This window comes from Cryptomeria japonica, chromosome 1 (genome assembly GCF_030272615.1).
Source record: "Cryptomeria japonica chromosome 1, Sugi_1.0, whole genome shotgun sequence".
Classification (NCBI taxonomy): Eukaryota; Viridiplantae; Streptophyta; class Pinopsida; order Cupressales; family Cupressaceae; genus Cryptomeria; species Cryptomeria japonica.
The window spans coordinates 639,740,754-639,766,130 of record NC_081405.1 but is presented as its reverse complement, the minus strand read 5'-3'; the positions used below and the strand labels follow the sequence as shown (position 1 = coordinate 639,766,130).

Here is a 25,377-nt window from a genome sequence, read left to right as displayed (position 1 = left end):
GTCCCGTTCACTTTAGCGCCTAACAAGGAAAGGGGAACCATTTGTGTGGGACAAGGAGCAGAACGAAGCCTTCCAAGAACTCAAAACTAGATTGGTAAGTGCACCTATTTTGGCATACCCAAATTGGGAGAATAAATTTCATGTACATGTGGACGCTTCTAACTTTGCAATTGGAGCCATCTTAACGCAACCCGGATCCTCAGGCTTAGACCACCCAATATATTTTGCTAGTAGGTTACTGTCAAAAGCAGAAAGAAATTATAGCACCACGGAAAGGGAAGCCTTGGGAATGGTATATGTAGTACAAAAGTTCCGCCATTATCTTTTAGCCACACCATTCACATTTTTCGTGGATCACCAAGCACTCATGTACCTGGTGAACAAACCGGTTATTCAAGGATGGGTAAGCCGATGGTTGATCTTGCTTCAGGAATTTACTTTCAATGTCGTGGTGCGACCAAGGAAAAGTCACGTAATGGCTGACCACCTGTCTAAAATAAAATCCGGGGAGCCAGGGGAAGGAGGAGTGAGCGAAGATTTCCCCGATGGCCAATTATTCAAGATAGCCGTGTTACCTTCCTGGTACGAGAAACTCGGGCAATATCTTTCTACAGCAACATTTCCAGGTGACATGAGCCCAAGCGAGAGAAGGAAGCTTGCACTAAAAAGTACCACGTTCCAATTGATCCACGGGCTCATATATAAACTAGGTCCGGACGGTATCCTGCGAAGATGTGTCCTAGAGGAAGAAATTCCTGGAGTCCTAAGAGAATCTCACGAAGGACTAGCCGGAGGACATATGGGGCCAGATACCACGGCACGGAAAATTTTGTTAGCAGGGTGAGGGAATGGGTGACCAGCTGCGACACGTGCCAAAGGGCAGGTAAGCCACTCAAACGAGACTTCATGCCCCTGTTCCCGTCCCAACCACAGGAATTGTTCGAAAGATGGGGACTGGATTTCGTAGGACCTATGAGGACGAGCAAAGTGCATAGATGCCACTACATTGTGGTGGCTACAGAATACCTCACTAAGTGGGCTGAAGCCAGAGCTTTACCCGACAACACAGCCTTGAGCACCGCCAAGTTCCTCTATGAACACATTGTGACCCGGTTCGGGATACCCCTGCAACTCACGAGTGATAGGGGGGTACACTTTGTCAATCAAGTGATACGCAATATGACAACAGAATTCAAGATTTTCCACACATTGTCTTGTCCATACTATCCCAGGGCGAATGGCCAAGCGGAGTCCACCAACAAAGTACTAGTATCTATTCTCTACAAGACGTGTGGAGTAGAGCAATGAGATTGGGAAGAGCGATTACCAGCAGTATTGTGGGCCTACCGGACAACGTACAAAGCGACAACTACACACACCCCCTTTCAGCTTATGTATGGACAGGAGGCAGTAATGCCAGTAGAATACACTGTACCAACCTTGCGGATAGCAGTGTAGAACAGATGGGGGGATGAGGAAAGCCTAAAGGAACGACTTATGACATTACAAAAATTAGATGAGTGTCGCCTAATAGCCCAATGGGCCATAGAAGTGGCTCAGAACAGAAGGAAAGCTTGGCATGATAAACATCTAAGGCGGATGAAGTTCTCGCCAGGACAGCTGGTACTCAAGTACAATGGTCGGAATGAACTCCGACCAAGTAAATTTAGACTTCGATGGCTAGGGCCATACAAGGTAAGGGAGGTGGGAAAAAATGGAGCTATTAAATTGTCCAACCTGGATGACAGCCCCATCAAAGATCCAGTAAATGGATCAAAACTAAAGATCTACAAAGAAAGGGAGTCCATAGCCATTAATATGGTGACCATTAAAATGGTGGTGATTGAAAAAAATAAAATAGCCAATTTTCAAACAGAAATAAAGTGGCACAAAGAAAAAATGAAGAGAGAGGAGGACGGAGAGAGAAAAAGAATAAGAAAAAAATCAAGGCAAAAGTATTTAAAAATAAAAGACCAAGGCAAAATATCAAAAAACAAAACCAAAACATTAAAAATAATAACAAAAGAAAAACATAAGAAGGTGGAGGCCACGCACAAGAGACACATTGTACGCGGGTTGGGCGTACGCAGGGTGGAAGAGAGAGCACACAGCAAGGAGACACAAGTACGCAGCGGAGTGAAGGGGAGCGGACGCGGCAGGAGGAGGAGCGTATGCGTGGAGGAGGCTGGCGTACGCGTGGAGGAGGAAGGCAGACGCGGGGAAGAAGGCGTACGCGTGGAGGAAGAAGGCGTACGTGGGGAGGAGGAAGGCGTATGCGTGGAGGCAGGCGTACGCGGGGAGAAGGGCGTACGCGGTGGGGAGGAAGGCAGACGCGGGGAGAAGGGCGTACGCGGTGGGGAGGAAGGCAGACGCGGGGAGGAAGGCAAGGTACGCAGCAGGGAGGAGGGCGTACGCAGGGCGAAGGTAGGCGTACGCAGCACAAGAGGGAGCTGGGGCGTAGGACACAGCACCAGCGGCACAACACGGAGCAGCAACGCAAAGGGGGCGGCACTTAGAAAAAAAAGCACGCAACCACCAGCGTACACAACACCTCAGCCTCAGTCACGGCGTATAGGCCCACAGCCCTCGGGTACAACACCATACACGCACAAGATGGTGAAAGGGAGTCATGGCAACCCTAAAAGGGGAAGTTATGAAATAAATTACAAAGCTAGCACTTCTAACAAGCAAGCAATGGCCATGCCAGGAACCAGCAAGAAAAGCCAAGAGAGGGCATCAGATTAGGTGAATGTAGAGAATATCACGTTTGAAGGAGTAATTGGAAGCGAGTGCAGGAAGTGGTGGGAAAACAATGAGGAGGACCACCCCCTAAAGAGTTCATTGAAGCAAGCAAAAGTTGACAAAATCATTTTCATGCCCATCTTCAACCTAAAAGAATTCGAGCCTATACTGCGTGCCATGGTCCATGGATATGAGTAGGACAAACATAGATCAGTAATTGACTATTTGGGACAAACAGTGGTCATTTCTTACGCACCCAAAGAATTCAGCAAGGTTTTCGGCATTCTCAGTAGCGGCGATTCAGCTATGAAACCATCAGCAAGAATGCCTACAAAAGAAAAGAAGTGGCTACTGGAACATATCTGCGGCGACGCACTCACAGAAGAGCAATGGAACAGTTTATTGCAGAATAGCAATAGAAGGGCCCTGAAGAAATCTTATCTCACCTCACCAGAATGGAGATGTGTCCTGGATATCATAAAGAGTAAGTTAACAGCAGCAAGCCGAGCATCCGATGTTGTAATATGGATGCTACGCCTCATGCACGGATTGAGTAATGGCAAAATTTATAACTGGGGCCGAGTCCTTTCCAGCCGTGTGAAGGAAGCCATGCTCCTCAAACACAAGACCCTATACGTGCCCCATCACCTCATTGCCCTCTTCTTGGAAGCATTGAGAACTCAAGTGGCGTTGGAAAACAGAGGAGGATTTGTGGCCTCAAGCCGGGTGGAGCCCTACAATCCAGCCATGTATTATTGGCTACACCTGGACACTTTTACAGTAACCACAGAGACAACACCAAGCAAAAAAGCAAGGCAAGAACTGGCAGGGAGCTTAGAAGATGGAGGAGAAGAAGACAACAATTCTGAGGAAGAGGTAGAGACAGGGGGAGAAGAAACATACATATCATCTTCAGAAGAAGATGAAGGAGAATTCAGGATGGAGCCAATGGGCATGGAACATGAAGGAGAACACGTAGGAGGGTCGCGGTAGGTAGGGACAGAGAGCCGTATGGAGGGCATACCAGCCGTACCAGGATGGGGAGTAAGGAAAAAGGTACTCTTCGAACCAGCACAGATTCCCATCACGACACATTTGGTAACTGGAGTCACAGGGACCCCATCTCAGTTAGTAGACTTGCGGGGACATGCTGGGGCCCACACCCTCCATATAAGCACAACCAGGGGCGTAGAAGCGGCTAGAGCTGTTGCATTGGTAGTAGCACCCATAACTGATCCACTTGCAACCATGGAGGTAGGAAATACCGAAGGAGGAATACACGGTGAAGAGCTAGAGGGAGACAAAGGAAAGGGGACTGAGGAAACAGACATGGAGACAGAAGCAGACAACCTGCTAGCAAGATTCCAGATGGACATAGAGGTTCCACCTCCTTCACCATCATTGGGGACTGATCAGCAGGAGAGCCAGAGGATTGAAGGAATCGGAAAAGGGCACAGTACGTCCTCACCAGCACCAGCAGAGGGAATCCAAGAGTGGGAACCAGTTGCGCAGAATTTTCTTTCCGAGTTGGAAGTAATGAGGGCAGCCACGAAGAGGATGATAGATCAGTCTCGAGGGTCTGATATGCTTGCTATAGTAAGAGCAACGGAAGCACTACTGGCGTTTATGACAGAAGGCTGGGAGAGGGAGTTCTCAGAGAAAATTAGGAACCAAGGTTGGCCCGACACGGGAATTCCAGAGATAATAGCAGAATGGGGAATACCACGGATCCTTAGTGAACATACAGGAGGTAATCAGAAAGTAATGAGAGCTCTCACTTCCATAGAACAAACCTTCCGCGCTACATTCTTACAGCTCCAAAGGATGACCTGGGAAGCAAACAGAATGGAAGGAGTCCATACCTTAGCTCTTCAGTGAGAGAGTGAGCTGAAAGAAACGATCCAGGCTATGGAGCAAGAAATGGTTCAAGAGAGAACCACGCGACGTGAAACAGAACGGAAGTTGGCTGCCTCTGAGAAGGACCGAATGGATGCACTCAGGCTTCTGAAAGCCACTCGAGAGAAGCAACTTCTTGCTGAGAGGGACCTGAAGATACTCCGAGAACAGACCACTACGGGATCAGGGACGTCCTCTTATCCCTCTAAGTAGATATTTCTTGTTCAATTGTTGTAGTGTTCGTCTGGAAGACGAACAAGTTTTGGGGGGGGGGGGGGATGATGTAAGCCAGTTAATTAGTAAATAAGGCTTTTTAATGCTTTAATAGAAAATAATAGTATTAAGTTGTTTCTGCGGGTAGTTAGTTGCCGGACGGTTGGTGGCCTAACCAACCGCGAACTCTTTATATTGTAAACTTGTAGCACATTGTGAGGACATGGGATTTGGAGAGGAATATGATATACACCTGTGTTACACAAATCTATTCGGGTATACTGTGTTGTGCGTTATTGGTTCCATGTTAATGAATTGTGATGCTTTGGTATTGTACATTGTATATTGATGTTCCCTATGCTACCACCTGAACCACTTAGGCTACTAACAAACTGTACCTTTTTGTCTCACAATGCCAATGCAAAAAGGATCACTTAATAAGTAAAAGTGAAAATCAAGTCATATTTACTTGAGCTTTGCAGCCTGCAGCACATGTGCCTTAATGTTTTCTTCACTATATTTTTTTTATGCTATTACACCTTTGCCTAGGATCTTATATCCCTTTTGTGATCCTCTCGCTGTTCTTATTCAGGATGAGTTAAGTACTCCTATTTGCTACGTTAAGTTTATGTGAAAATAAATAGAATATCTTTTTGTATGTGAGCTAACTGATGCTATAGAGCAAAAAACTTGTCCTTTCACAATTCTTTTGATTTTTTCTGGGCTATGAACATTAATTATATTAAATAATTGAAGTAAATTATCTCTTTTGGATGCTTCTACCGTGGCTTTTTGAATCTAAACTTACCTTTGAAGTGTAGGATGCAATGTCCCCTTCTGGATTTACCCTAGAATTTGCCCTAGAATCACAAATGCAATAAAGGAAGAGACGAAATAGGGTTAGGGTTATATCTTTACCAAGTAAAATATCCTTTTTAACAAGGTGAACCTTGATTTAAACCTTGTAAACATAATTGAGGATACATACATATATACTTCTCAATCATTAGGGTTAGGTTATATCATGGAATAATCTCAAATCAATAAAATAGCCAATATTTATTTTACTACCTATTATTCAATCACATTTGGGTATGGAGGAGGAAGCATGGTAGGTTCGCTTGAAGCCATCCCCACACTAAGTCTAGAGTGGACACTCACCCTCTTGGCCCTAGTGGCAGGCACATTGGACATCCACTCATGGTGGTCTACCCAGTGGGGTGCTTGTATGTGCTTTCCCTATATAGGCCTCTCCCCTTAAGGTTAATAATCAATAATCATGGAGTTGGGAGAGGAGATCGTAATAGGGGGCCTTGTGATCTACCTATCGAAGCCCAAGAGTGAATCTTTGCCCTCTTGGCCCCAGTGGCAGGCACACATGGACATTCGCTCGGGGTAGCCTACTTAGATGGCGATCTTATTATTACCCCTCTTCCTTACAACTCCTTCCCTTTCCTACGTGATTAGTTGTTTACATTCATGCACACGTATTTATATTCAACATATATATGAGATTATAAATAAGTGCTAACTATGGGCTAAACATATACCACAATGATAGTTATTAGTGTTATTAACTGTTGGTATGAGAAATCTGGATCTGATGTATTACAGGTCTGATCGTTTGCTTGAATCTGCTATTTACAGTAATCTTTGCCTGATTTGGATGATTGCTATAGATGCTCAATTCTATGGATGTTCTTCTCCAATTGATTTCTTGATCTCCTTCGCTGCTGTGATATGACAAAGAATTATTGCTGTAAGTTATGGCTATTCAGCAATTGATGCTATAGCCGACTTCCCTGTGTATGATATATTATTTCTAAGTCTGATACTCCATATCTGGGTGTAACCCTGTCTATCTGGACTTGTTCATTGCTGAATAAATTTCTGCTTTTGACATGTTGTGTAAATCTGCTCCGAAAGGTCATATCATCTCACTCTGAAGTCTCCCACCAGGTCTGAGTCACTTTCAGTCTATCCCCGCTCCAATAAATTAATCAAATCTTTAAACTGTGGCTTCATAACACTGGAATATGGTTCATGTCTGCTGTTATTCCGTAATCAGAGCTTTGTAGGACTGCTGTTTATGATTCAAGCAAATGAAGGTCAGAATACTAATATTCCCTGCTGATTCTGAAGTTACTTATTTAACAATGTTGGATTGTATGTGCATTTCAAATGGATTATTTAAAAAAAATATTATTCCCTTCCATCCCAAACAGAAATGAACCCCACTAACCTCTTATTTATACCAATACACACACCCTTTCACTGAGCAGTTGCATCTCCTCGAATGGGTCGGCCCAGGGAGGAAATAATTTTATTTAATTTTGATATTTGCCTTTAAATGAGGCGCCTATCCCATGAGGTCGGCCAGTAAAGAATTTAATTTAAATTCCTAGAAAGTTGGTGCCAATGCAAGTAGAGGTCGGCCCAACAATGATTCTTGTTTTTTTTGTTTTTTGAGTGTCTAGGTCAGGGAGGTCGGCCTTTTTGTGTCTACTTGCTGGTTAAAATATTCTAACCAAGGCCGGCCTTCTTATTATTTTATTTCAGTGCTTATGTCTCCCTATTTAATGCTGCGGCGCAGAACTCATGTGGGGCATGATATAGGAACGTCATATTTTTGAAGAGATGTACAATTAACACTGAGTACAAGTACTTGGACATGCCATGTACTAGAATTTCTCAATGTCAAGGAGGATCAATAATGATTTTGCATTGTATGCCTCAGCGATTCCTCTCACATACATATATAAAACTAAACTCCCATCAATTGTCGGGTTTCTAAAATAGATATCTATCTGGGAAAGTGGGACTACTGCACAATACTAGGGTCAACCTTAACTTGAATAGGGCTTCTAGAGACAATCCTAGTGATTCTGGGGCTGAGAAAGTTGCTGGGATGACAGGGGAAAACTTATTTTTGTTTTTTGTTGGGGTCTGGGATCTGCTTTGAACAATCTCACTGAAGCTTTGGCAATATGTTGTGTACTAGTGTTGGTTGCCTGTTACAAATTTCCAAAGGTGATTATTGAAATAAATTTTAAAGTTTTGGTTTTTCGTACTCAACTCAGGAACAATTATTTGGAAATGGAAATCAATGCAAATGACTGTGGATATCCATAATCCACAACATTCTTAGGTTTAAAGATATCACATCCACCACACACTTCGACTTGCCAATAGGGCTGTGGACACTTGTGTCAAACAGCTTTCCTACCTTGAGCTTTCTTAAGAATGTATTGCAGCTTTTGCTAATCAAACCAGTCTTCCTCAAGTTGGTCTTTAGATCAAGCCTTTTGTTGACAATCATCGATCGGTAGTGATTTTGTTAGCTTCAAAGGCAGTTCCCTCTTTCAATAAACCCGCTTGCATCTTGGTAAATTTTCTGTTGGTAGAACTAGAAAGGACAACTTTGAACTTATCCAGTTTACATAGCAAGATTGTGCTGCCTTCTTTCACTGTACTCAATCTTTGCAGTTTGCATATTGTAGGATGGTTTTGCTGTAGTTGCAGCAGATGGACCTGGTGATTATCCAGTTGTAGCTGAGTCAAGAGCAGGAAATGATGCAGAAGGTGTGGTTGTCAGTCCTGGTACAGTGGCTTACATAACAACTGGAGGTTAGTCTTTTTTCATTTGACTTAATTCTTATAATGCCTTTTGTCTTAATGACTTTGGTTTTCCTTTATTAGAGAATTGATTTGATTTCTTCTATCTTCATTGTGTCTGTCATTTTCTCATTAATATTCATTTGTTATTCATCTGTTTTGGTTCCTTTTCTTTGTGAATTCCTCTCCTCTATGTTTGCATCTAGTATTGTTGTCTATCTTGTAATTCAGTATGCATCTTGGATTAGAACTCATGAGAATCCTAGTGACAAGGCACATGGAATTATTATATGATTGTCATACTTTCATAAATTTCTCTTGGGAGGCCCAAAATTTTAATAGCGATGGCCTTTTGTGATTCAGAGTTTTCCACATTGAAATCTAGGAAATTATGTATAGCATATACAAAATTACAATAATCATTGAAATATGTTGTAGTCGGCATAAAATGCCTATTGTTATGTTTGATAATATTGGTTATCTGGAAATTTATTAATTGTCCAAATTAAGTTTGTTCACTCTCGGATAGTCAATGTGTTGGTTGGTTGACTGTTGTGTTCCTCTTGGCAACCGTCGGGTCCTTTAAATGTGTTGTGTATCATCAAGAAAGGTAGTAGGATATAGCTGGGTCAATTGTAATCCTTGGCTGACCATGTTTGGTCTTCTTCTCTGTAATAATTTCATGTGCGAATAAAGCTATATTTTACTCCTGTATCTGGTATGCATTGTTATTTGTATTATTATTTCCTGTATTTAATCTATCAGATATAGAAGTAAACATATGTCATATTCAACCATGCAAATATCATTATAAAAATAAGGTTAGAATAAGTCCTCTTCCCTCTTATACATAGGCAGCAATTGGATGATGCTGTCACTCTCTAGTTCAGAGAACATATTTGCAAGGCATTTGAATAAACCCTTCCATGATATCCATTCTAGGAAGGAGGGACTTGTTGATGTGTTTCTTAGGACACCTCAAACACAGAATATAATACCAAGTATTCTATCCTCTTTTGAACAAAGAAACCAAATATGCTAAAGAATATGATCAAATGAGATAACTTCAAGGTTTATAATGCGAACAATTGGCTTTATGCTCAGGAAAGACTCGGTGTTTATGATGTGATTTTTCTGGAATCACAAGTGGACATACATTTATGAACTCTGTTGGATCGTGGAATCCTTACTAACTCACTTAGAATTTAAAAGACAAAAGAGATAAGGGTTAAGAGATCAAATCTAATCCTAACAATGTAAGAAATGGCTGTTGACTCGATGCAACCAAATCAAGCTTTGCTTTGCCATGAGGAATCAACTACACAGAGATGATGCAATCTCCTAAGGATGAGCGAATGATTTTCATATCACCTGTGCACACCAACATTACGAACAATGAGCATATATCAATTGAAGTTAAGCTTTTAATCAAGTTCAGTCTAACCACACACTGCAATTTGCAATAAAAAACTCCAAGTGGTATGAACTTTAGGTTTCACCATTCATAAACAATAAAATCTTCCATTCATCTAACACATCCAACTATGAGAAGTAGAGACCATGCAACAAGTTGAAATAGCACACAAAGTCCACCATCACTTCAATGAAGAAAGTATGTTTACTACAACAAGCTTTGGCAGCAATCTCCTTTCCTCCTATTCTACTCTAACTATCAATTGCTACTAATAGTTGAGCTATTAACTATTAACCTTTACAAATGAGAGAACTGAGCCTTATATAGAGGTCTTATTACAATTGAATGGCTCAAATTGATTCGAGATCAATGGCCGAGATTACATGATAAAAACCCTAATTAGGGTTAATTACAACTGACTTCCTTTGACCAATGAAATAATTACAAATCTTGGGACACATGTCCTTTGAATGTGCACCAATATGAATTGAGGTTAGGTATGCTGAACGAACTTCAATGCAATGCCATGTGTCACTAGCTCCTTCATGAGATGAATCAGGTACATTGAACTTAGACGCGTTGATGTGGCATAACTTGATTGAGTTGATGATGACTAGATGCCACCTCACCTTGTTCCTTGTAAATCATCACAAAGTGTTTGTAATTGAGCAATATTTCTTGATACTCAACATTATCCAGTTTGCTCAACATGATGAAGATGGGGCATATTCCCAAATTGTATCATCTTTGTGATCAAGGTGGCCTTCTTGCTTGGTAATCTTGGATTTGTTCTTTTCCTTGATGATGTTTGATCTTAACTTTCATGATGCCTACACTTGACTTGAATAACTTGCCTTGATGTGGGGGTACTTCCATGTGTACCTGATGTCCTTCCAAATGGAAAAGAATTGCACTGATTGTAACCTTGGATTTCTGAAGGAAATTCAAGGTAATTGCAAAGTTTTCAGAAATCCAAGGTAATTGCAAAGTTTTCTCCTCATTGCCATGTCTTGAATCTCTAGACCTTGTAGAGCAATCCTCATATAATGATCGAAATCCTTGCTACTATGATGCTTGAATCCTTTGATGTTTGAATGCCATGAAAGTGCAAGGGGTATATGTTGACTTCCTCTTCGTATTGTTGTCTTGCATTAATCATTTTGTAGAGTCTTGATGAAGCATGAATCTTGATGTTGTCTTATTCCACCTTGTGCCTTCCAAGTTACTCCATGAACTTGAATATCTTAAACTGGTCCTCTTTCATGTTGCTCGATTATTCTATCCGCCACCTTGGATGACTTAATCTCTCATTCAAGTTGTGAAATCTTTCCTTGCCATCTACTTGAAGTGCTTCTCCTCACGTCCTTATGACCTCGAGTCCTCCATCGTTCACTCTCAGTTTTCCTTGCAAAAAATGTGAAACACCTTGAATTACAATTACATCCAAATCCTATGTTAATGTCAAAATGTTTTAGTGAAAAGCAAGAAGATTAAGACAAGAAGTGAAAACCAAAATCAAGCAATCCTAAAATGTGTTGAAAATCTTCATTTCATAAAGAAATGTTAACTGATTTCAATGATGGCATTCACATCCTTTGCAACACTGATTTTGTGCTTTCTGATATAGTTCGCTCTTAAAGTCAGTTGCAAATTCGCCTCTTTGGGTCTGCTACACTTTCCTTCTAGTCTGATTTGTCATTATTTTGATTTTAATTCGCTCTTGTTCTGCTCCTTAATTTTGCCTTTGATTTGTCTGAATGATGTGGGAGTAACATTTTGATCTTCACATATATATATGTGTTCCTCATTTGTAAATCGCAATCCTTTGAGCAAGGCTGATCGCATCAGTATTCTGTTTGTATCTGCAGGGACTTTAAATCAGGTCGGCTAAGTGTAATTTGTGAATTTCACCTTACTTAAGGGTATTTATATGAGGTCAATTGCTTCATTCACAACACACTTCACACTTGGATATTTATTTGTTCTCTGCTCTGGTCTCTTCACTAATTCGCACCCAATCTGATTTTGTTAATGATAAAAATGAAGTAATTAGGCTTCTCTTTTATAGGACTCACATGTTTTGATCTTGTTTCCACACGTTTCAAAAGGAATACTCCAGCCGACCTTAGGTCTTAATAGGTTTAAAAAAATTGGCGGACTTTGATGAAGGTTGTAACATTTTTGATGGCGGACTTTAGATCAATTTGGCATTTTTTCATAAATGAATGGCGGACTTTAGATCAGTTTTGCAATTTTGTTGCAAATAATGGCGGAATTTGTAGGCTTATCAACAATTTTGCACTTGCAATGTTGCGTACTTTGACAAAGTTTTACAATTTTCTGTCAATCTGAATGGTGGAGTTGGTGGCATTTCGCCATTTTCCCTCCAAAAAGTGGTAGAGTTTGAGGAGTGATCAACAATTATGGCAACTTGATGGCAGAGTTTTTGAAAGTTTTGCATTTTGGTTTAGTGCAAAATTCCCCCCAAAACATCATTGGCGGACTTCAAGGCCTCAAAAACACTTTTTCAATTTGCAATGGCGGATATAGAAGCAACTCCAACAATTTTGTGCTTGATCACTGGTGGACTTCAAGACCTCATCATCAATTGCTGGCACCTACATTGTGGCGGACTTAGCAAGAAGTCCAACAATTCCCAATGGCGAAATTGGATGCTCCATCAACATTTGTCTTCATGGTGGCAGACTTTTTATGTAGATTAACAGTCTTAGCGTTTGAAGGCCTTAATGATTGGTGGAGTTTGAAGTCACTTCAACAATTTTTCAACACTGTGCAACAACAATTTTCCTCCTCAATGGCAGAGTTAGAGGCAAGTCCCTCAATTTTTTGCCTTATTGCAAATTTGAAGAGGAAAAGCATTGGTGGAGTTGAATAGGTGTTCAACAATTTTGAGTGGAGATTTGACCCTCATCAACAGTTGGATCAAAAAATGCAAAAGTTTTAACATTTTGAATTAGAAATGCAACATTTTCAGATATCCCCTGGCAACATTTTCAAAACTTAACAACTTTGACATTTTCAACAACATTTTGCATTTTGACAGCTTCATTGTTACACTTTGACAATTTTAGTGCTTGTTCTTTTTCAACATTGTAGAGCAAGACTTGCATGAAATACTTGCAATTCTTGATGGAATCACAAATAAATTTTCCACTCAAAATGTATAACTTAACCTTGCACTTACGACAACTTTGCAAACTTGACGATACTGATAAGTTTTACAACGTTTGACAATCTCCCACCATATTGACAACTTTCACGACAACTTTACAATATTAACAAGATTTTGCAATTTCATCATCAAACAGCACTATTTGATGCAATCATACCGTAAGGATGAACGTTGCACTCTTAAGACTCACTCCACCTTAGACTGACAAAACCAAACCCTCTCACAAGCAAAGGCTAAAAGACTAGGACTACTGCCAAGCCAAACAAACTAAGCAAAACAACTACCCCAAAAAATAAAAAGTTGTTGTCCCCATTTGCAATGGGGTGATGTGTGAAAACGTCACAACAAGACTTATCTTAAAACTAAAAATAACTTGGGTTAAGGTAGCACCCAACTTGATGCAGAGGTCTATGCGTTAATGTTGTAGCAGCAGGAGGTATCCGTATCTGACTGCTATTTAAATACTTATCATTATCATATCTCATCGCTGCATTACATCAGCGATTCCATTTTTTATTTTGCATGATTGATGTTGCTAACATGTTAATCAATGTCAGGATTATTATATTGCTGTCATTCTAATCACCGATATTCACATTGCTTTCATTAATTATTTATGTTTAGTTAGCACGTATTATGTCTTGTTTGCCTATCGGTGATTACACATCGCACCCCCTCATTTGGTATGCCACCTCGATTGAGGTCACAACCCCTCACCGAAATTGCACGAGTATTTATCTTCTATCGGGGGCAATTGCTAGGTTGGTGATTGTAAGGAGAGACGAACACTGATCGGACATATACGTCATAGGAGAGGCTGATGTAAATTTAGTGTATACGATATAGAGGGTTATGCTGTTCTCTCCTAACACATATATATCTGTTCGTGGTCTGCAGAAAATATACGTGTGAAGTCAGGATATTACAATTGCTGTGTAATTTATAAAGATCATTTGCTGTGCATCTTCACCCAGCGATTTTATATAAAAGCAAATTGATTACACTAGAAGGATCGAGTGACTAAAGAAGGAATTAATATCCTCAACATGTTAATATATTGCTTCAGATTTTATAATATTAAAGAAAATTTAATTCTGATCCAAATTCTACACTATGAATTTAGTGCCGTGAGATGGTTTGTTTTAAATGTTTTATTCTTTCTTCCTTTGAACATCATCTTGTATCCATGGCTTCATAGAGGGTTCATGGGCTCTTGAACTCCCGAGTAGCCATTCAAATTTTTTTTTTGTAACTTCACAACTCTATTGAATGCAACCCTTTTGAGGTCATTTTGGGACCTGGGTTTTCAACCATTGGTGTCCATTGAAATATCTTATTCCGTGTCACTATCGAGTGTTAGCTACAAGTCCTTCAGCTCAAAATAAAGCTGGTGAAACTTCCAAGTTCATTGAGCACATTCAACAATAGTGTGGACCATTTTTCAAAAGGTCAATGCTAAATTTAAGAAGTACTAAGACTATGATCAATATTGAGAGCTACAGCAGTTCAAGGATGTTGAGACTGTATTTTATTTGCAAATGGACAGATTCATAGGAACTTACTGCAACATCCATCCTCTTCAGTGGGGCCAATATACGTTCACTAAGAAGGTTGGAGATAACGCTTCTGGACTCCATGGTCTACATCTACTTTTGAATGTTTAACTCATGTTATTACTTTACACCTTTTTATCAAATTAAAAAAGGGAAGTGATCTTAATCAAATAAAAGAAAAAAAAGCTTTCCCGAAAAATAGCGAAAAGCAAAGTGTTTTTTTGAAAAGCAATGAAAAATGAAAAAAGTATTCCCAAAAAAATAGTGAAAAATAAAAAAAAGTGTTTTTTTGACAAAGCGGCCAAAAAGCCAAAAAAATATAAAAGGAGGATTGGAGTTCTCATTTGGGGATATGTTGAGTTTTGATTTTGATATTGCTTCTATTCTGGAGGAGATTGCTTCTTCATCTTGGTTAATGAGGACGAAAACCCTTGCAGACAACATTCTCTATGCTGTTGAGAGATACAATTTGGAGAATACTTGGTGATTTCATTTTGAGGTCACATTTGAGCATATTGGAGATTATATATCAGATTTGCATAGCTTATTGAATGTCAGATTAAAAAAGAATAATATTGGAGAAGATAGAGGGTATATTTTCTATTTGTTGGTTGTGTCTTCTCCTTTGTTGGCCATACACTCTTTTGATGGGCATCTAGGGTTTTGAGGAGGTTACACTTCTTGTTTTGGGGCATTTTGGACCTGCACTTGCTTGCATACCTTCAGCATAGCCTTTGGAGCAGATTTGTGAGGGTTAGCATTCATTTTGGAGTGATATTTTGGTGAATTTTGTGAGCAGCTCAAGCAAAACCATTGCTGCATTTTCTGGGTATGTTGGGTCTAGAAATGTAGTGTACTTTTGTGAATTGGGTTGTTATTTTTGAGAAAAAAATGTATTTGCAGATCAAAAATTAAAACTAGAATTTTCAGCTGTGTTAGTTTTGAATATTAGTCATTTTCTGAACTAAAAACAGTGTTGCATTATTATGTCTTTATCTGTACTATTATTGTCATTGATTATATTGCAAAAACAAGTAAAAAACACTTTAAAAAACAAAACAAAATAAAGTACAAACAAGGTTGCATATTACAGTGGTATTAGAGTAGTGTATCCTGCCATCTTGGAGGGTACAAAATGAAATATTAGTGATATGTAATGTCCTTATTAAGATGGCTTATGAATTTTGGGACAGAACCTAATACTTTAACTAGAAGAATCTTTTCTTTAAGAAAGTATCAAGAAACTGATATAGTTGACAGTAAATATCACTTGTAATGAGAACGATGAACGATGTATAGATATAAGCGTATATTGATCCTCTCGGACTTGTTATAAGAGATAAGTCGGTACTATATATTTATATTGCAATTTTATAAAGGATCTGATATTCTGTTTTATAGCGTGCAAGCCCTTCCCGTCTGATATGATAGACTATCTTCTAATATGTCTGAGATACAGGCAATGATGTACAAGTTGAATGGTGGATATTTACGGGTTACTACCAGAACACGCGAATTTGGCATTGATGCAAATTATCGTCGTATATTATAACCCTGAATCTAAATACTGTGCAAGTTACCAGTCTATTTGAAACGTTAAAACCAATCGACATTTTTTCTGAGTATGCGACATACCTGGGATATCACCTTACAGACTGGTAAACAGAACGATGCAAATTGTTCCTTTCACGAAAAATATTAAAACTTATTTCTTATCCCTCCGTATGAGACTCCTGCCCATGATATAGTAATCAGGGCTGGTCTTAATGGTCACGTCTATGGTCGAAGGGATATGGCTCTTATTTGAGACATGTCGATTGTCCAACTACCCAGTCTGGGTCGTGCCTGACTGAAAAGGTGCTTCCCATGCGGTGGCTAAGTTTATATATTAATTTCATAGTCAACAATTTTATATTCGGTAATACATCCATCTTAGTTTGCTAAATAGTAAGGTATTGATTAATGTAATACATCAATAAATAATTTTAATAAATAATAGGACATTAATTAGTGACAAGTGTAATACAAATTAATATTAAATTAATATTCAATCGTAGGCGATCAACTTAACATTATATGAAATTGAATGGCTATTACATAAATAACAGAAAGTTGAATAACATAAATACATATTTAGTACAATTATCATAGGGACATGATACTGTCAATGGAAAGTTCTCTCTATTCTTTTTGTATAAACAATTCTAGGAGATCCATTTGTTATTTCACAAAGCACTACCTCCTTCCCCTCTAAGAGGAACTTCAGCTCCATGGTTTGATAGTTCTAATTATCCAAGACATTTTACCCCCAACACCATGTTAGTAACTCCTATCCCAACAATATAGAAGCCATCAGTCACCTTATGGCTGTCCAAAATGATGCTATGTAATGTTTATAATGATAATATTGTTTTGCTCTACTTGAATATTTTCAGAATATTATTATTAATGAATATTAATTAAAAAATGATATCTAATAAATAAACAACTATTTAATAATTTCAATTAATCTTTCATTAATAAATATTAAATTAATAATAATTATTTAATTCAGGTTTAACTTCTTTAATAGTTAATATAATATTAATAATTGAAATATGAACGTTATATTAAATAATAATCATAACAAATAATAAACATTAATAATCATATATTAGAGGAAAAATCGTGAAGTCTCATAAATGAGACGATTTTCCAATATTATTAAATGTTAACTAATAAATGTTTTAATTATCTTCTTTATTTAATCCCATGTCCAAAGAGGGGTTATGACATGATATGTCAAGGTTTGATCAGCCACCTTTTACACAACATTTAACATGTAGAAACAAGTCAAACACAAATCTGGTTGCAGAAGAACAAAGGGCAATAGAAGATCAGAGAGCAACTGAAGTACAGGGTACAAAAAATATGGGTGATAAGAATACCAGAGACCGAGGAGAGGAGAGGTTTTTGGATTTGTTGGATGCATTGGTTAGAGGACAACAAGCTGCACAACAAAGGGCACAACAGCAAAATCAACATTTGGAACTATTAACAAAAATGATGGCTTGCCAAATGGGGATAAATATTGGTGCGAACAATAGTGGAGGTAACAATGGAGGCAACAACAGAGGCAATAATGGCCAAGGAGAGAACTCAGTACATGGCGGAGTTCCAAATTAGCAAACGAGAACCATAAACTTAAGGGCTCTTATGCCTACTTTTCCACCTAGGACACCAACACCAGTTGACAATGAATTTTAGATAACATATTTGTAGGGTTAGTTCAGACGTGATTGGGAGAGTGGAGGTCCTGAGTTCCAAGCTGCTATATCATTGAGGGACTATATTGATGTTAGAATGAGGCATAGACCCTGTGCTGGTGATAAGAGTACAAAACTATGATTTGTAGAAGGTTGGAAAATTGACCCTTATTACGATGGTCTAGGGAAAAATTCAGCTAGAGCTTGGGTTCAGAATGTCGATACCTATTTTTAGCTCAACCCTATGCTAGAAGAAGAGGCCATTAAGTATGCAACGATATATCTTGATGGTATTGCACGAGTGGTGGCATCATGGGATAATCACCGTGGGACATGATAGGATTACTTATGCAGATTTTATAGAGAGGTTGATTGAGAGATTTGATAAGAAGGATTCGAAGTTGCATTTCAAAGAGTTGGCACAGTTGAAGCAGTGGGGTTCAATTGACACATATTGCAGATTTTCAGAGGTTTGCAATGTTAGTCATTGATATTTCAGAAAGAAGACTCATGGTACTTTTTATGGATGGGCTAACAGATCCATTGAGAGGTTGGATTAGGGCCCTCAATCCACCTACTCTACAGGAGGCCATAAAAAAGGCTAGAGACATATAGACTTCTACTTCCATGAGTAAATTTCAGTCTAAGGGATTCCCTCATAAGAAGGACAAGGATAAGAAACAATTTGAAAGAGAATCACATCAGCCCAAGAATGAATCAAACAAGTTGGATAGTGAGCCACTAAATGACCTTAGAAGGAGGAAATTATGCTTCCATTGTAGGGAGCCTTGGGATCCCTCACATAAATATAGTATGAAAGCAAAAGCTAAGCAGTTGGAGTATTTTGTAATGTCCCCATTTTTGAGGAAGAATAATTAATAAATTTAATTAATTAAGTTGTCCCAATAATTGATATTTCTTAAGGATAGCTTAATTAATTATTTTAATTAATAATAGTAAGTTAATTATTTATAAAGTTATCAAATAAATTAAAATTAAAAGGTGACTTTATATTTAATTAATTTAATAAAGTGACTTAATTTAATATTATATCATAAAGTCACTTAAGTGAAATCATTTTAATATTATTTCTAGAAGCTTCTATAGATGGACTAAAAAGTATAAAAGGAGATCTAGTTGAGCTTCAAGGCAGCGAAGAATTGATATATTTGTCTTTGGGAACGATACCTCCCATTGGGTTTTGTGGAGCCAAGGGTTTCTGCAGATCTATTTGTCTTTGGGAACGATACCTTCCATTGATAGCATAACTGAGGTGGTGAAAGATTCCTCCGAAGGGTTGCAGCTGAGAGGAAGACATTTCAGTCTTTCTATTTGAGCTTCATTGGAGGCCAAGGGCCGATTTTGCTTGGATTCGAATTGAAGACATTTTGGCATCAGGTGTCTTCAACGATTTTGGGGAGAATACTTCAGTTTAATGATCTATTGATGCCATTTTTATATCTGCCCTTGTGGAGAAGATTGGCGAACTCATTTAGGAGTAATTTGGAGGTGATTTTGTGAAGTTTGGAGGTGGTTCTCAGATTTATACACCTCTGCCATGAACGTTGATCAGACCACATGAGACTCACATTTATGTTCATGGCATTTGATAGAAGGGGCAAATCGTTTTTGGTATTTGATCAATGATTTTCCTTAGACTAGACCATCATTTCTAGCATGTTATGAAGGCTTTCCTAAGTTTGAAGGTGACATGAACAGTGGTCGTGAACAATGCTGCTGCTACAGTGGTCGTGAACTGTACCGCTACAGTATTTGGGCATTTGTATTGGGTATTGCTTGCTTCTTCACTTTCAGAATTGATCGATCTACTACTAGGTTCTTTTTATGTATTTGTAGTGCATTGATGGTATATCAGCCATAGGGAAAATTGTTGTTGCAGATGTCTTTAATTAGACTGATCAGACCTATCCATGCATTTGAGTTATGATTAGTCAAGGCATCTTTATGTTCCATTGTATTTGGTGATTGCTTACAATAAAGGGATCAGTTTCTAAAGTTTACTGTTTTCTGTAAAAAGTCTTGTTTCCAGTCTAAGGATGCATGCCATATGTTTGACAAAATGTCAACTAGCTAAATCTGATGTTTGAATGTATAATTGTTTGGCAAATCATCCCTTAAATTCATTGCATTACATCCATATATTCCTACAAGCAAATTGCATAACACGCGGAATTTTACTAGCTGTCCAAACTGCATATCACGCAAGTTATTCAGTCTGAAACTAGAACAACAGGTTGAAGGTTGTCAGACAATTGTTTGTTAAAATTCCCTTCACTTTCAGCCATACAACAGCAGGGGATATTACATATTTTTCTGCTGAGGAATCTGCATCAGAAAGATCAAATTAGCAATCTGATTCAAAGAGTAGTGAAGAAGAAAATACATTAGAAGAAGAGTCCAAGGATGATAGTGTTTACCTCACTGGGTAAACAGGAAGAATACAGAAACTGAACAGTAATGCACAATGCAAATACAAAAGAAGTACCAGAATAAGCTTTCCATTAATGTCAAAAGATGTTCATAGTATAATCTGTCGTCCACATTACATGTCTCCAACACCCGGAGGTGGTACAATATATAACAGCCGAAGGGGTGCGACACAACCGTCGCGACTCCAACTACCTACCCGTCGGCTATCTAACTATCAATGATTAACATTACTAAACCATACATATTTTCTGATAACATCATCCCCCCCAAAAAGAAAGTCGTCTCCGACGACTAACAACAAAATGGAGACAATGCAACCCATACAATATAGACAGCCAAAACAAAGTCAAGGAGGGGGCTGAGGAAGCGTCCCTGAAGTGGGAGGTTGAGATGCCGGTGTCTGGGCCGCCAGACGAGCGCGGAGCTCATAGACCTGCTGAGTGCGTGCTGCCACATCCCGCTCCGCCACCAACACCTTCTCTAAAGCCATCTTCACCATATGCGCAGCCTCCAGCAACTCCTTCTCCTTGGTATCCGCAGACTCTGTCATACCAACCGAGTCTGCAACAAACCCCGCTCTGCAGTAACAACATCCAACTCTTGCTGCACAAGGCTCCGCGCACTCTGCTCCTCCGACAGGCGGATGTTAACCGCAACCTTCTCTGGACGGGCTGTCTCAAGCTATGCTAACAACTGCGTCTTCTCGGCTGCCCACGAAGCCTGTTGTCTGGCGAGATCTCTCTATCTCTACACGAGCAGCCTTGCGGACCACGGACTCATGCTGCGTCTGCCGCAATGCATAGTAGGCATCCCTGTAAACCTGCTCAATCTGTCGGACGAGAGTCGTCACCCTACTCTCCACGACGGGCTGAGGCACACTCCAAGCCTCGAGCATCTCATCTGTCTGAATAGCTGGCCACCCCTGTGACTCAAAGCATGTAGCAAAAGCTGTCGAACAGCCTACCCGCATAAACTGGAGGGCCTGCTCTAATTCCTCCACAACCTGCTGCAAAGCTCGCGTCTGAGCCGTGGCCACCATTCGCCGACCCCTCGTCACAATATCTGCTAAGTAAGCCTCAATGTCCTCCCCATCCTGCCCCGAAGGCTAGGACCCCGATATAGGTGCAGGAGGCTCGAGTGGGACCAAAACTGCTGCATCCTGCTGGCACAAAGGTGTCTCCTCTACCCCCGCCTGCTCCTGGATAGCAGGGACGACTTCTCCTATCTCATGCCCTACTGCTGGTACCGGTGTCTCACCCGATGAATCCTCCAAGTCTACCACCTCCGTCAGAGGCTCTCGCCGAGGTGAGAATACAGCAGCTCCCACTGGTGGCATCACCGTCATCTGAAATCGCTGGGTCAGCCAACTCCCCATAGCCACCACCGATGGATCCGTACTCATCACCTCCGGGCCTCTCTCCACCTCTAAAGTGTGTCTATCCATGGGCTCCTCCAACAAGGAGGCAGACACGGCCACTACTGCCTCGGATCCCACAACGTCCAATCGCATCTGAGGCTCTGCGTTGACCACCTCCCTGTGCTCCTCCTCTGCCGCTACTTGCTGCGGTGATCCACACGACTCCGCCATGCCTTCTGTACGTGCCTCCGTGGCCGGAATCGGTCCCGTGGGCGGTGCACGAGCCTGTGGAGGTGGCACAGTGGAGGGTGATGCCATGGGGCCAAGTACAACAGGCGTGCGGCCCTCCCCAAAAGCTGGAATCGAAGTGCCTCCCACTCCCGCGGATGACCTCACAAGTGTGCCAAGTGGTAGCGAGGGTGGCGCAAACAAGACTCGCTCCCCCGCGGGCTCCATCCTCCCCTCTTCCGTGGTCCGACTGCTACTGTCATCCGCGTCATCCTCCTCATTCTCTGAACCCTTTGCGCTGCTAGAAGTCTCTCGCCCACTATCCGGTTCTGGCGAGGGGGTCTCTGCTGTCCTTTTCCGCTTCGCGGAAGAATGGCCAATGTCGAGGTGTCTCCAATGCATGATAGGAGGCTCACCGTTTGCCAATGGTCCCTGCGGCCGGATCTCCAATTCTGCCTCCGGTACTACTTCCCGTGTGGCCTCTAGAAACAATCCTATGGCATAGTGGGGCATGTAAAACGTGCGATGCTCCATCATCAAGAATTCACACATCCGTGCTGATAACAGTGTAGCCCAATCATACCTAACGCCATTCAGAAGTCCATTCATCAATATGATCTGCGGGAGAGCGATGTCGGATGCCCTACCAGACCCCGTCAACCTGCTCTTGATGACATCCATTATACACCGCCAGTGAGCCTCTGCAACAAAGGTCCTACGTATCCCACGGTTTTTCGTGGCATCCACAATGCTATCCAATTCTGCCTTGGTCAAGTCGCGGGACACTAGTTTAATCCAATATTCTTTTTCGTCCTGCGTCATCTTCTTAGCTTTCAATTCAACTTTCTTGCCATGTATGCCTGGGATGCCAAACACTCTAGTGAAATCTGCAGGTTTGAAAGATATTGTGATATCCTTCCCAAGGTACTCAAAAGTACTCGTCCGTGAATGGCTATCAAAGGTATCAACCATGAACCGTAATGCTCCCTCGTACTCACGGATAGCAAACACAGGCATTCGGATGGCCCACTCCACTCCTGCTTTCCGGAGGCTCTTCTTCACCAAATCATCATCTGGTGTATCCTGCCACCACTTCCTGCATTCGGACCCATTCAATCCCTCAAAGGTGATATTCTGCGGAGTCCATGTGTTCTTCCCTCTTGCCGCATGCTGCTGTGGTGTCTTTCTCTTCTGCGTGGCGTCCATTGTGCTACCTGCTATGCGTACACCCAAAGGGAGAACTTGCTTATCCTTATTCATGTGGCTGCCCTCCTGCAACTGTTTTTTCCAATTCCTTTTTCCTGCAGACTCCATTAATTTCCTCCTCTAACTGATTCTTAATTTTAGCCGTGTCGTTGCAAAAGCCGCTAACTACCTCCGGGCAGCTAAGACCGTGCGGAGGTGATCATAACTCCGCTTGCCAACCAACTACTGTCAACGCGGCCATATATGGCCCAGCGTCGCCAGTACCAACTAGGACACGCGTTGAAAGATCAATATAAATGGGGCCCCCAAATCGCCAATACGAGTCGGCGCGGAATGTTCTATTACGCCCAGCAATCAAACACTTCCCTTAACCGAGATGACTTTGCCACTTGCAAGCAGACTTGCTACACTTCTAGCTGTGCGATGACCACGGCCAATGACTCCCACACACAAGCGTAGGTCAGAACGGTTAAAATCCACCTCCAATTTGCATGCCCTCAAATTGCGAATACGTGTTTTGAACAATCCGGAGCACAATTGCAAATACGCGTTTTGAAAAAATGTTGGCCATGAATGAAAATGCCTACCAAGTAATTCCCCTCAGGTGATCCCACTGTTGTATGTGCCTGTGCGTTGGGCGTGCGGTAGACACTAGGAGGAGCAAACCCAAACTTGTCGCTATTGTCCCCGTGTGTTCCCTTCTCGCATTCGCTGTTTTCCACCGCACTTTGGACTTGTTTTATGTCTAGTGCCCACCGCACGGTAGACTTTGTTCGTGGCTTCGCGCTGCCTGTCCGTGGGGGATTCTGGTAACCGGCATGTGTCTTAAACTTACCGCACGGTAGAGTCTGGAATATACTTCACGTAGTTCACGCAGCAGCTAGAAATGTGAGTATTCCCGCCTGTCACACGGGTGACCCGGGTTCGTTCCCCGGCAGCGGCGCCAAATGTTTACCTCACTGGGTAAACAGGAAGAATACAGAAACTGAACAGTAATGCACAATGCAAATACAAAAGAAGTACCAGAATAAGCTTTCCATTAATGTCAAAAGATGTTCATAGTATAATCTGTCGTCCACATTACATGTCTCCAACACCCGGAGGTGGTACGATATATAACAGCCAAAGGGGTGCGACACAACCGTCGCGACTCCAACTACCTACCCGTCGGCTAACTAACTATCAATGATTAACATTACTAAACTATACATATATTCCGATAACAGATAGGACCATCATACAACTTACTAGTGCCCAAAAGGCAATCACTTTCAAAGTAAGAGGTGTAACACAGGGGCAGCGAGTAGTTGCTTTGTTTGATACTAGAGCTGCACATAATTTCTTTGATGAGAGGTTTGTTGTAATGTTCCCTGACCGTACTGGCGAGGGACAAAAGGGTGTACGGTAGTGTTTTGGTGTAGAGACCGTATGGTGGTATAAGGCAAGGCCGTTCGGTGTTGGGCAGAGGCCGTACGGTGGATGTTGGATGGCTGTACGGTGGGGGCTAGATGGGATGTATGGTATTGGGCCGTACGGTGGGTGTTGGATGGGAATGTACGGTAGTGTGCCATATGGTGGTTGCTGGGGTGTACGGTAGTGGATCGTACGGTAGGTGAATGTGTGCCAAGTTCCGCCCTGGAGCCCTTCAAACACTTAATCAATTTGAAGTTGTATTGAGTAGTGGAATGAATTATTACTACTCTAGGCACAAGAGACTTAGGTGTAGATGATGAATACTCGCACATGCACAGGGAATTATATTGGTAATGATCGCACAACAAATTACGCAGACTCGGAACAGAAACAGAATAGGGTGAGGAGAACTCCCACCGAAACTGCGGATGCTAAGTAGGGAGGATCTTTCACCTCTGAAATGATAGACAAGCAAGCTGAACTCCAACTGGAATTCGCACATACAAAGAAAAATACCAAATTCGTATACGTAAGACAAAGGCTAACTCGACCATATATATGGGCTCCGGGAACTTCCCGAAGGGTTACAAACGGGCCGACACGACCAACCAAGACTTGTCTAAACTAATTAAATAAAAGGGCCCAAAAGATTGTTATTAAACTTGGGGCCTTACAATAAAGTAATTAAATTTATTATTTAATTACATCGGGGACATCACAGTCCTCTCAGGCTAGAAATTGCTTGCCCTCAAGCAATAGCAAGCTTGGGTGCTCCAGAATTTGCTCGCCTTCCTAGGTGGCATCCTCGATGGGTAGATTCTTCCAACGCACAAGGAACTCCTTGATTGTGC

General features: G+C 41.1%; 1 protein-coding gene across 1 annotated transcript in view; it reads left to right on the top strand.

Annotated features, from left to right (window-relative positions):
- Positions 1-25,377, top strand: part of LOC131042433 (molybdopterin biosynthesis protein CNX1) — a 202,917-nt gene that overhangs the window by 69,779 nt on the left and 107,761 nt on the right. The window contains exon 3 of the mRNA XM_057975702.2: positions 8,352-8,478. Within this exon, the coding sequence (XP_057831685.2) occupies positions 8,352-8,478 (127 nt within the window). The remainder of the gene's footprint in view (positions 1-8,351; positions 8,479-25,377) is intronic.